Here is a 13,298-nt window from a genome sequence, read left to right on the forward strand (position 1 = left end):
TGATTGATGACTAAGATGAGTATGATAGGGAGTCTTTAAATAGCAGCTAGTTTCCATTGTGTATCATTGTTTTTAAAATATCCATNAGCAGCTAGTTTCCATTGTGTATCATTGTTTTTAAAATATCCATTTCAATCAATGCACATAGGTTTATGGTTTTGATGGTATATTCATGGTCTTATTGATGTGGACAAAAGTAGCATAGGCTCTTGATAAATGAGGCCTCAATCTTGGTCTTTCATTCGGCTTCCTTATTGTCTTGCTCTCTTCCCTTCTAATTTGAGGACTTTCTTTAGTGTTATGCTTGGATGCCTTTCTTTTTCTTTTTTATCGATTATAGATTTTTGGTTTGTGATCACCATGAAGTTCATATATAACATCTTATGTATACAGCGGTCTCTTCTAAGTTGATGTTTACTTAAGTTCAAACTCATTTTAAAAACACTAAATTTTTATACCCCTCCTTGTTTTACGTATTTGATGTCTTACCAATAAAACTCTTTCTCTTATAATTTTCTTACTTAAAATTATGGTCTTTTCTTTTTTTTTTTTTATTTATTTTTGAGAGAGAGAGAGCAGAGCAAGTGAGAGGAAACACAAGTGGGAGGGGAGGGCCAGAGCGAGAGGGAGAAGTAGGCTCCCTGAGCAGGGGACCTGATGCAGGGCATGATTCAAGAGGTCCCTTAACCTATCCTCCTTTCTTTTTTTTTTTTAAAGATTTCATTTATTTACTTGACAGAGATAGAGACAGCCAGCGAGAGAGGGTACACAAGCAGGGGGAGTGGGAGAGGAAGAAGCAGGCTCATAGCAGTAGATTCCCTCTGGTGGCTCGATCCCATAACGCCGGGATCACGCCCTGAGCCGAAGGCAAACGCTTAACCGCTGTGCCACCCAGGCGCCCCATTTTACCTATCCTCATTTCTAAAACTCTTTTTTCTTTTTGGCTTGGATGATTTCTACTACCCTGTCTTGCAGATCACTGATCTGTTCTTCTGCAGCTTTTAATCTGCATTGTGTTTAGATGGTAGATTCCCTCTGGTGTATTTTTCATTTCAGTTATTGTATTCTTCTGCTCTGATTGGTTCTTCTTTATATTTTCTCTTTCTTGAAGTTCTCACTGAATCCATCCATTCTTCTCCCAAGTTTCCTGAGCATCTTTATGACCATTACTTTGAACTCTTTATCAGGTAGATAACTTATCTCTTTTTCATTTAGTTATTTTTCTGAACTTCTGTATTGGTCTTTCATTTGGCACATATTCCTCTGTCTCCTCATTCTGTCTGACTTTCTATGTTTGCTTCAGAAATTGTTCTTTTCAATTTTTTCCCTCTTTAAAGTATGTGCCTTTGAACAATAAATGTTCATTATAAAGTCAAGGAAGAAGAAAACATTTCTAAGTGTTGTCTGGCCATTTTTCTTGGAACTGTGGTGGGGTAGGTGGCAGATAGCATTGCTCTTCTTTTTCTAAGTTGGGAACACGGGAGTCAGGCAGATGGAGATAAGCTTAGTAACTTTATTACTGATACATACTAACAAATTGGAGGATGTGGTTTAGGCATGTAGCCACAGTGAGCTTCCCAATACTTTATCCCAAATTAGGCACTTCCTCACACAGTTGTAAATGGAGGGAAGAAATGTTTGATGCCCATCCCAAAAAGATGAGAACAGACCTGAATTGATGTTACTGTGGCAGGCACATCTTTTCAGAGAAGAGATTTGCAACCACGTATGCACTGCTTAGGGCCTTCTCCCAAATTCACCCATTAGGTACATCTCCCTTCGTGTTGTGAGGAAGGTAGAGAAAAGTCCTCACATGGAAATGAAGATTTACCTATAATTTCTGACTGGACTTAAATTATAATTAAAGTTAGTCATGTCTTTTGTACATACCAACTAATGATGAGAGGTTGGACAGGGCATGCTAGATGGTAAAGAGAAATCTCTTTTGTGTTTTAAATTTTGCTATAAATAACCCACAATGTAGGTATAACTCATTTGTTGGTTGATTTTGCTAAAACCAAGTTTTATTTGAAGGAAATGAATAATTCTTTCAAGGAAGAATTTCCTCAGTTTCAGGTTCTTTGGTTCAACTAAAGATTTTCTCCTTCAAGTTCCCTGTCCTGTGGTTAAAAAAATTTGTGCTTATAAATTGAGTATACTGTTACTAATAGGAGTTAAGATAACTTAACTTTTATATTTGTTCATGACTTCAAAATTTATAATTTAGTTAGAAAGTTATGTTGTGCCTAATGCCTAAACATTATTGAGCCATATGACAAAGGTTTGTGTATTCATTTTCTCTGAGTTATACTAAAAAACACATATGTTTTTCCTGAATATGAGGAAGTAATTGGCATAAAACTTTAGGCTCAGTAAGACCTAAATTAGCACATTCCTGGCCTGCAACTAGGTGGGTTTTTGACCCCAGGCAAACTAGAATCTTTCTGAGGCTTTTTTGTCTCTTATGTAAAATTAAGAACTTTGACTAATTTAGTGACTTTCATACCATTGGGAAAAAATTTTTTTTTCAAAGAATAGAACTTTTTTTTTTTTTTTGCATTAAACTGTATTATATAAAACAGAAGTAGAGCTCTTTAGCTAAAGGAGAGATGAGACTATACCTGTAGACTTCCTTGTCCCTCAATCCTGCTGTGTCCCCAATGGAACCTTAGATTTCTATGGAACATAGTTGGAAAACTAACACTTACGAGAAAATCCTTCTAGTTAATAATTCTTTGAATTAAAATTTGCTGATACTTTGTACACTGTTTTTCTGTGTATAATTTTCTTAACCTCCTGTGTTTTTGATAAATGGAAAAGTATGAATAAAATTGCAAATGTGTTCTCTTTATTAATGGACTTCAAGGTGTTTCTACCATCTAAACACAGTTCTCACCTGGAAATAAACAAAGGTCCCAGAAGTAAATATTTAGGAAAAGAGCTTTTGGGGGAAAAGATAATATTACATTGGTAGTTCTTTAAGTCACTCCATATAAAAAAGTGGTTTATATCTTACATAGTATTTATTAATGGTAATATAAAATTGCTTCAATAAAAGCTCCAATCAAGTGGTATTGAGTTACTAATTTTCCAAGGCCTGTCTAGTAATGTTGTCAGATTGTTTTGTAAGGCCTGAATATAATGTTATGGTCAAAAAGTGTTATGGTTTCTCAAAAAAATTAAAAATAGAAATACGGTACAATTCAGTAATTCCACTACTGGGTATTTACCCAAAGAAAATGAAAACACTAATTCGAAAAGTTGTATGCACCCCTGTATTTTTTGAAACATTATTTACAATAACCAAAGAATGGAAGCAACCTCAGTGTCCATCAACAGATGAATGGATAAAGAAGATGTGTTATATGTATATGATGAAATATTAGCTATAAAAAAGTATGGGATCTTGCCATTTGTGACATTGGCAGACCTAGTATTATGCTAAGTGAGATAACTCAGCGATAGGTAAATACCATATGATTTCCCTTACATGTGGAATCCAAAAAACTAAACTACTAATAGCCTGCTGGTGACTGGAAGCCTTACTGATAACATAAATAGTCCATTAACACATGTTTTGTACATTACATGTTATATACTATATTCTCACCCTAAAATAAACTAGAGAAAAAAATGTTACTGGGAAAAACGAGGAAGAGAAAATACACTGCAATACAGTATCAAAAAAAGTCTACATGTAAGTAGAGTAGACCTGCACAGTTCAAACCCATGTTGGTCAAGTATCAACTGTATATTACAAGTATTCCCATCTAGAATATTCTTTCTTAGACCTTTCTTATAAAAGGTATCCTCTCATTGAATGCCCAAAATGGGGTCTAAAGTAGGGTACTGGGGTTCCTGGGGGCTCTGTTGATTCATTTCTGCCTTCAGCTCAGGTCATGATTCCAGGGTCCTGGGATAGAGCCCCGCCCACTTCAGGCTGTCTGCTCAGTGGGAAGTCTGCTGCTTCCACTCCCTCTGCCCCTCCTCCCACTTATGCTCCCTCTTTCTCACTCTTTATCTCTCACAGATAAAATTGCTGCTATAAACATTGGGGTGCAGGTGCCCCTTCGGATCATTACATTTATATCTTTGGGATAAATCCTTAGTAGTGCAATTGCTGGGTCGTTGGGTAGCTCTATTTTCAACTTTTTGAGGAACCTCCATACTGTTTTCCAGAGTGGCCGTACCAGCTTGCATTCCCACCACCAGTGTAAGAGGGATCTTACACTGCACCCCTGCCAACATCTGCCATTACCTGACTTGTTCATTTTAGCCATTCTGACTGGTGTGAAATGATACCTCATTGTGGTTTTGATTTGTATTCATTTCCCTGATGCCGAGTGATGTTGAGCATTTTTTCATGTGTCTTTTGGCCATTTGTATGTCGTCTTTGGAGAAATGTGTGTTCACGTCTTCCACCCATTTCTTGCCTGGATTATTTGTTCTTTGGGTGTTGAATTTGATAAGTTCTTTATAGATTTTGGATACTAGCCCTTTATCATCTGATATGTCGTTTGCCAAATATCTTCTCCCATTCTGTTGGTCGTCTTTTGGTGGAGGGAACTGCTTCCTTTGCTGTGCAAAAAGCCTTTTATCTTGATGAAGTCTTTGTTTCCCTTGCCTTTGGAGACATGTCTAGCAAGAAATTGCTGTGGCCGAGGTCACAGAGGTGGCTGCTTGTGTTCTCCTCTAGGATTTTGATGGGTTCCTGTCTCACAGTTAGGTCTTCCGTCCATTTTGAGTCTATTTTTATGTATGGTGTAAGAAAATGGTCCCGTTTCATTCTTCTGCATGTGGCTTTCCAATTTTCCCAACACCGTTTGTTGAAGAGACTGTCTTTTTTCCACTGGCTGTTCTTTCCTGTTTTGTCGAAGATTAGTTGACCATAGAGTTGAGGGTCCATTTCTGGGGTCTCTATTCTGTTTCATTGACCAAAGAAACAGAATGTTTTTGTGCCAGTACCATACTGTCTTGCTGATTACAGCTTTGTCAGAGAGCTTGAAATCCAGAATTGTGATGCCCCCAGCTTTGGTTTTCTTTTTCAACATTCCTTTGGCTATTTGGATTCTTTTCTGGTTCCATACAAATTTTAGGATTATTAATGTTCCAGCTCTGTGAAAAAAGTTGATGGTATTTTGATAGGGATTGTATAGAATGTATAGACTGCTCTAGGTGGCATAGCATTTTAGCAATATTTGTTCTTCCAGTCCTTGAGCATGGAATGTTTTTCCATCTCTTTGTGTTTTCCTCAGTTTCTCTCATGAGCGTTCTGTAGTTTTCAGAGTACAGAGCCTTTGCTGCTTTGTTTAGGTTTATTTCTAACTTCTAACCTTACATTTTTTGGTGCAATTCTAAATGGGTTTGACTCTAATTTCTCTTTCTTCTGTCTCATCGTTAGTCTATAAAAATGCAACTGATGTCTCTGCGTCGATTTTCTATCCTGCCAGTTTGCTGAATTCCCCTATGGGTTCTAGCAATTTTTGGGTGGAGACTTTTGGGTTTTCCCCAGAGTATTACGTCGTCTGCAAAGAGTGAGAGTTTGACTTCTTTGCGGATTTGGATGCCTTTTATTTCTTTTTGTTATCTGATTGCTGAGGCTAGGACTTCTAGTACTATGTTGAACAACAGTGGTTTGAGTGGACATCCCTGCCGTGCTCCTGACCTTAGGGGAAAAAGCCCTCGGTTTTTCCCCATGGAGAATGATATTCCCTGTGGGCTTTTTGAAGATGGTTTTTATGATATTGAGGTTCTGTTCCCTCTATCCCTGCACCGTGAAGAGTTTTAATCAAGAAAGGATGCTGTACTTTGTCAGTTGCTTTTTCTGTGTCTATCGAGAGGATCATGTGGTCCTTCTCCTTTCTTTCCTTAAAGTAGCATATCACATTGATTGATTTACGGATGTTGAACCACCCTTGCAGCCCAGGAATAAATCCCACTTGGTTGTGGTGAATAATCCTTTCAATGTACCGTTGGATCCTGTTGGCTAGTATCTTGGTGAGAGTTTTTGCATCCGTGTTCATCAGGGATATTGGTCTGTAATTCTCCTTTTTGGTGGGGTCTTTGTCTGGTTTTGGGATCAAGGTAATGCTGGCATCATAGGAAGAGTTTGGAAGTTTTCCTTCCATTTCTGTGTTTTTTGAAACAGCTTCAGAAGAATAGGTATTAATTCCTCTTTAAATGTTTGGTAGAACTCCCCAGGGAAGCCATCAGCCTTGGTGCTTTGTTTGTTGAGATTTTTGATAACTGCTTCAATTTCCTTGCTGGTGACAGGTCTGTTCAGGTTTTCTGTTTCTTCCTGTTTCAGTTTTGGTAGTTTATACGTCTTTAGGAATGCATCCATTTCTTCCAGATTGCCTAGTTTGTTGGCCTGTAGTTGTTCATACTATGTTCTTAAAATTGTTTGTATTTCCTTGGTGTTGGTTGTGATCTCTCCTCTTTCATTCATGATTTTATTTATTTGGATCCTCTCTCTCTTCTTTTTGCTAAGTCTGGCCAGGGGTTTATCAATCTTACTAATTCTTGCAAAGAACCAGCTCCCAGTTTCGTTGCTGTGTTCTACTATTCTTTCGGTTTCTATTTCATTGATTTCTGCTCTGGTCATTATTAAGTCTCTTCTCCTGCTGTGTTTAGGCTTTAATTGCTGTTCTTTCTCCAGCTCCTTTAGGTGTAAGGTTAGGTTGTGTATTTAGGACCTTTCTTGTTTCTTGAGAAAGACCTGTATTGCTATATGCTTCCCTCTGAGGACCACTTTTGCTGCATCCCACAGGTTTTGAACAGTTGTGTTTTCATTTTCCTTTGTTTCCATGAATTCTTTTAATTCTTCTTTAATTTCCTGGTTGACCCATTCATTCTTTAGTAGGATGCTCTTGAACCTCCATGTATTGGTGTCCTTCCAAATTTTTTCTTGTGACTGAGTTCCAAGTTTTAAAGCATTGTGTTCTGAAAATATGCATGGCATAATCTCTGTCTTTTTGCTCTGGTTGAGTCCTTATTTGTGACCCAGTGTGTGATCTACTCTGGAGAATGTTTCATGTACACTTGAGAAGAATGTGTATCCTGTGGCTTTAGGATGAAATGCTCTGAATATATCCGTGAAGTCCATCTGGTCCAGTGTGTCATTCAAAGCCCTTGTTCTTTGTTATCTTTTGCTTAGGTGATCTATCCATTGCAGCGGGTGGGGCGTTAAAGTCCCCTACCTACTATTATTGTGTCATCATTGATGTGTTTCTTTAATTTTGTTATTAATTGGTTTATATAATAGGCTGTTCCCATGTTAGGGGCATAAATATTTACAATTGTTAGATCTTCTTGTTGGATAGACCCTTTAATTATGATAGTGTCCTTCCTCATCTCTTATTACAGTCTTTGGTTTAAAATCTAATTTGTCCGATATAAGTTAGCTTTCTTTTGATGTCCATTAGCATGATAAATGCTTTTGCACCTCCTCACTTTCAATTGGGAGGTGTCCTTGGGTCTAAAATGAGTCTCTTGCAGAGAGCATATCAATGGATCTAGCTTTTTTATCCAATCTGATACCCTGTGTCTGTTGATTGGGGCATTTGGCCCATTTACATTCAGGGTCACTATTGAAAGATATTAACTTAGTGCCATTGTATTATCTGTAATGTCACTGTTTCTGTATATTGTCTCTGTTTCTTTCTGGTCTGTGTTACTTTGCGGCTCTCTCTTTGCTTAAAGGATCCCCTTTAATATTTCTTGCAGGGCTGGTTTAGTGCTCACAAATTTTTTAGGTTCTGTTTGTCCTGGAAACTCTGTATCTCTCCTTCTATTTTGAATGACAGCCTTGCTGGATAAAGTGTTTTTGGCTGCATATTTTTACCATTTAGCACATTGAATATATCATGCCAGTCCTTTCTGGCCTGCCAGCTCTGTGTGGACAGGTCTGCCACCAGCCTTATGTTTTCACCCTTGTAGGTTAAGGACCTCTTGTCCCGAGCTGCTTTCAGGATTTTCTCTGTCTCTGAAATTTGCAAGCTTCACTACTGTATGTTGAGGTGTTGACCTACTTTTATTGATGTTGGAGGGGGTTCTCTGTGCCTCCTGGATTTGAATACCTGATTCCTTCCCAGATTAGGGAAGTTCTCTGCTATAATTTCTCAGATGTACCTTCTGCCACACCCTCTTTGCTCTTCTTCTGAGATCCCAATTATTCTAATATTGTTTTGCTTTATGGTATCACTTATCTCTCGAATTCTCCCCTCGTGATCTGGTAGTTTCTCTCTCTTTTTTCTCAGCTTCTTTATTCTCCCTCATTTTGTCTTCTATTTCACTACTTCTGCTTTCTGCCTCATTTACCCTAGCAGTTACAGACTCCAATTTTTTAAATATGTAATTTTTGTTAGTTATAGCTCAATAAGTCTGGAAAAAATAAGTAAATAGTGTTTTATTTCACCTTACCCATTATGTATGTGATAAATTTTTTAAAATTTCTATTCAGTTATCTGACACATGATATATCATTAGTTTCAGATGTAGTGTTCAGTTAATTATCAGTTGTGTTTAACACCCAGTGCTCTACACATCACGTACCCTCCTCATGCCCCATCACCCAGTTACCCCAACCTCCACCCACCTCCCCTCCAGCAAATCTCAGTTTGTTTCCTGTAGTAAGAGTCTCATGGTTTGTCTCCCTCTCTGATTTCTTGCCATTTAGTTTTCCCTCCCTTCCCCTATGATCCTCTGCACTGTTTCTCATATTCCACATATGTAGGAAACCATATAATTGTCTTTCTCTGATTGACTTATTTCTGTCAGCATAATACCCTCCATTTCCATCCACATCAGTGTAAATTATAACATTTTGTCCTTTATGATGGCTGAGTACTATTCCATAGTATTTATATATACCACATTCTTCTTTATCCTCATCTGTTGATGGACATTTGGGCTGTTTCCACAGTTTGGCTGTTGTGGACATTGCTGCTGTAGACATTGGTGTCCAGGTGCCCCTTTAGATCACTACGTTTGCATCTTTGGGGTAAATACCTTGTAGTACCATTACTGGGTCATATGGTAGCTCTGTTTTTAACGTCTTGAGGAACCTCCGTACTGTTTTCCCGAAGTACAGCCTCCATTTATGATTGTGTCTCATTAATGGCCTTTTGATTTCAACTTCTTAAGATTTTAGTTCTTTTATTTCTCCAGAAAGGGATTCTCTAATGTCTTCTGCACTATTTTCAACCCCAGCTAGTATCTTTATAGTTATTCTTTTGAACTCTAGTTCCACCATCTTACTTATATCCGTACTGATTAGGTCCCTGACAGTCAGTACTGCCTCTTGTTCGCTTCTTTGAGGTGAGTTTTTCCATGTAGTCATTCTGTCCATAGAAGAATAGATAAACGAGAGCACAAATACTAAAATAGCAAAATGACCCCAGAGATATATACTCCTAATAAATCAGAAGAGACCTGAAACCAAATAAATAAATTAAATAAATAAAAATTTAAAAAGAGAAGAATATAATCAGATAGGTGATGAGAACAGAGTAGTACACTAGATTCTGGTTGTATTTTGGTCTGTTTGTTAGGAGAAACTACATCCTAAAATTGTAAAGAAAGAAAAACATATATGCAAAAATAAAGTTAAATACAATGAAATGATAGAATGTAAGTATAAAAATGAAAATTTAAAAAGTTGGAAAAAAAATAAGTTGCTAAAATAAATTGTTTGAAAAGGAAAAAGAAAATTAAAATGGAAAGATTAAGGAATCATGAGAAAAAGCCAGGAATTCTTTATAGTGTTTTCCCCTCATGCTGGAGTTTTGCAGTTCCGTGTGATCAGTAAACTTGGTCTTACTTGGATGTTCTTGATGATTTTCTGAGGGAAGGGCCTGTTGCGCTGATTCTCAGGGGTCGTTTCCCGGCTGTATTGCACTGCCCTTGCCAGGGAGGCCGGGCTGAGTCATCTGCTCCGGATTGCTCTATGTGGCTTTTGTTCCCTGAAGGCTTTCCGCACCACTTTAGAAGATGAGAATGGAAATGTCAGCCTCCCAGTGTCCAGCCCTGGAGCTGGATGCTGGCACCCTCTACTCTTCAGTGTGCCCTCCCGGAGAAGCTGTCAAACACTTTTGTCTCCCTGGTTTCTGTCTGCACTCTGTGTACACCCAGCCTGTGACCGAGCATTTTTATCTCAGCCCCGCCACCTCCTTTGGAGTTTCCAAACTTTGTTGCCTCCTGTGGCACGCATCACACTGCTCCTCCAGGGGGTGGGAGGGAGGTCTTGCCCTGTGTCTGCTGCTTGTTGGGCCACCACTCTGAGAGCAGTCGCCCAACCCGCGGCAGTTCGTGGTTTATGGAACACCCAGCTGAAAGCCCCCTCCTCCATTCACTGATTGCAGCCGGCTTCCCTGCTCAGATGCCTGGGAACTCTCCCACACTCAGACAGCCCTGTTCTTTCTGTGATTCCGGGGATCCTGAGCCCAGGCTGTCCCACCTAGGATTCCACCCTGCTTTTCAGCCTGAGTGCCTTTCAAGCAGGGATGTCCCTCACCGGAGCAGACTTCTAAAAGTTCCGATTTGCATGCGACTGCTATATCACTTTCTGAAAGATGGCTTATGGGTGCTCCCTCCCCTTACGGTTTATCTTCCCATATATCCCCTCGGATTTGCATCTCCACACCTCCTACCTTGCAGAAAGTGGTCTCTTTTCTATCTTTAGAATTGCAACAGTTCTTTTCATAGATCTCAGGTTGAGTTCACAGGCATTAAGAGTCATTTGAGGGGTGCCTGGGTGGCACAGCGGTTAAGCATCTGCCTTCAGCTCAGGGCGTGATCCTGGCGTTATGGGATCGAGCCCCACATCAGGCTCCTCTGCTATGAGCCTGCTTCTTCCTCTCCCACTCCCCCTGCTTATGTTTCCTCTCTCGCTGGCTGTCTCTATCTCTGTCAAATAAATAAATAAAATCTTTTTAAAAAGTCATTTGAAAGCTATCTAGCAGAATTCTGGGGAGTGGATGAAACTATGGTCCCCTACTCTTCTGCCATCTTCCTCCTATTCCAGAAATTCTATACATTCAATAGACCGTTATTAAAGGTACTTTTTATCAGATTCATCTAAATAGCATTCTATGTTTCTTCTCAGTTACCGGATTAAAATAAGTAGGGGATTTATTTTATTTATGTGATTATCTTTCTATTTAAGCATTCCCTAATTTAGTTGTAGTCTCTGCAAGTGTTATTTGAAGACCACATTTCATAAGGTATATATAATTCCTAAAATAATACCTCTTGTTTAACATGACATTATAAGTAATATTTGACTTATTTCAGGTGCAGCAGGAGTTTGAAAAAAATATATCTAGAGAACTAGAAGCAGGTATGTTGCCAAATTTATTAATTAAGATGGTCATCGATTTCTGAAATAAACTATGAATAGTAAATGGCATCCCTTTCCATTTTTTGGGTAATAGGTACTACATTAAAGTTTTTTATGTATATCTAATAAAAATGTAAGACATAACCATACTGAAGAACATACTTATTCCTCATTTAGTCATTCTGTTTCAGACTTTTAAAAAAAAAAAATCCCCAAATGTCTACGTATCTGTTATTATTTCTGGCTATACTCTTCCTTCACTTTGTCCATTCCTGTGGAACTGTCAACCTGAATATGTGGGCTTTCTCAAATTCTTGTTTCTGCTAGTGGTATAAAACCCAAAAAAACAGACTTGTCTTAGTAGTACTTAGTTAAGCAATTATAGTTCATATTATAGTTCATATAGCTGTCACTTGACAGGTGACATTTAAATCTCCAGTGATTGATTTGTCATTGGTTGACCTTTTGCCATTGGGTAAAATTCCAAGTTCCTTACGTAGAATTAAAACACTCAAATCAATTTGGTTCTTGCCAGATTATTCAGCCTTCTCTTTTGCTGCTTACCCTACTCTGCTGCTTTGCTCTAGCACCTCTTCAGCGTAGACTGCTTGCAGCTCCACATGTGTTGTTCCTCACTCTTTGTGTTATGTTCTTTGTATATGTGTCTTCCCTCTACCTGGCACCCTTTCTCCTCGTCCTTCAGGTATCAGCTTATACATCACCTCCACCAAAAAGCAGACAATATTGGTAGAAAACTAGGATGTCCCTTCTGTGTGTTCTTACAGTGTCTTATTTTATACCTGTTATGGTATATTCAACGCTGCAAATTGCCTGTTAGATTTTTCAGTTCATAGTATATGATTGTTCAGGGGTGGGCTCAGTCATCACCTTGTCATTTCCTCTTGTAATGAGAAAACCAGAAGCTCTGATATTTATCCACAATAACAATTAACTCAGTGGGCAACCATGAGCAAAATATATTTAAAAGGAATATTGCGTTTTATGTAGTTGTATGTAGATATTTTTCATTATTCTTAACACTCATAAAGCTTCAACTTTTTTTTTACTAACTTGTAGTTAACCATGAAGTATTTTAGATAAAGAATAGAATTCTTTTTCTTTTCAGCTGCTGCTGAATTTGAATCAGACTCATCCTATTATACCTCCTCTTTCTTCTGAATCACATCTAAATCAAGTTCTATGGAAAACATCACAAGACTTTTTACAGAATTTGAGGAGCCATTATAGGATCTGAAAGATAAATAATAAAAATGTATTTATTGGATGTTTATATAACATTATACTTGTATCCTATTAAACATATGCTGTGTGAAAATCTTTATTAAAGGAAAATATTTCTGAACCATTTTGTAATGAAAGTTTATATAATATGTTCAGCTATGTTTCTTGGCACCTAATGAACTTTTAAGCAGATTTTGTACATGGAACCAGCACTATTGGGTTTTACGTGCTTCAAGCTTCCCAAATACCAGCTTTTTAAACAGCACCCAACCAACCAAGTTGTCATTAATACTTCAGTGGTGTTAACTGATAGCTTTTTTGTATTTTCCAATTTTTATTACTACATATGGACCTAGGGATTTAGACAGACATCATTTTGATATATTGCTGCTAAGGCTATTGTCAATGTTTGTATGCATTACAATTTTTATAGTGCCATAAAACCTATGCATAATTTTAAGTTTAAATACTGATTCATAGCTCTTTCCTCATGGTGAAAGAAGATTTGCCTAAGGCTTTTTACCTTTTCTGTTTATTTTTTATTTACTTTTTGAGAACAGTCTTAAAATTAGAGAAAAGACAAATTAGAGGGGAAAAAAGAATTTTTACCCCAGAACCATTTGCAAGTAAATTGTTAAATTATTCCTGATTCCCATAGCATTTATATCCTATAAGTCAGTACATTCCACATAATTACCATACCACCCTGACAATCAGA

The 13,298-nt window shown here is 37.9% G+C and overlaps 1 protein-coding gene across 1 annotated transcript in view; it reads left to right on the forward strand.

Annotated features, from left to right (window-relative positions):
• The window catches only part of ANKRD26 (ankyrin repeat domain 26), a 120,210-nt gene extending 107,509 nt beyond the window's left edge, over nt 1–12,701 (forward strand). Inside the window, 2 exon segments of the mRNA XM_034644369.1 lie at nt 11,293–11,338; nt 12,465–12,701. Coding sequence (XP_034500260.1) covers nt 11,293–11,338; nt 12,465–12,517 — 99 coding nt within the window. The 3' untranslated portion in view covers nt 12,518–12,701.
• Nucleotides 12,702–13,298: the final 597 nt, after the last annotated feature.

This window comes from Ailuropoda melanoleuca, chromosome 15, assembly GCF_002007445.2.
Source record: "Ailuropoda melanoleuca isolate Jingjing chromosome 15, ASM200744v2, whole genome shotgun sequence".
Classification (NCBI taxonomy): Eukaryota; Metazoa; Chordata; class Mammalia; order Carnivora; family Ursidae; genus Ailuropoda; species Ailuropoda melanoleuca.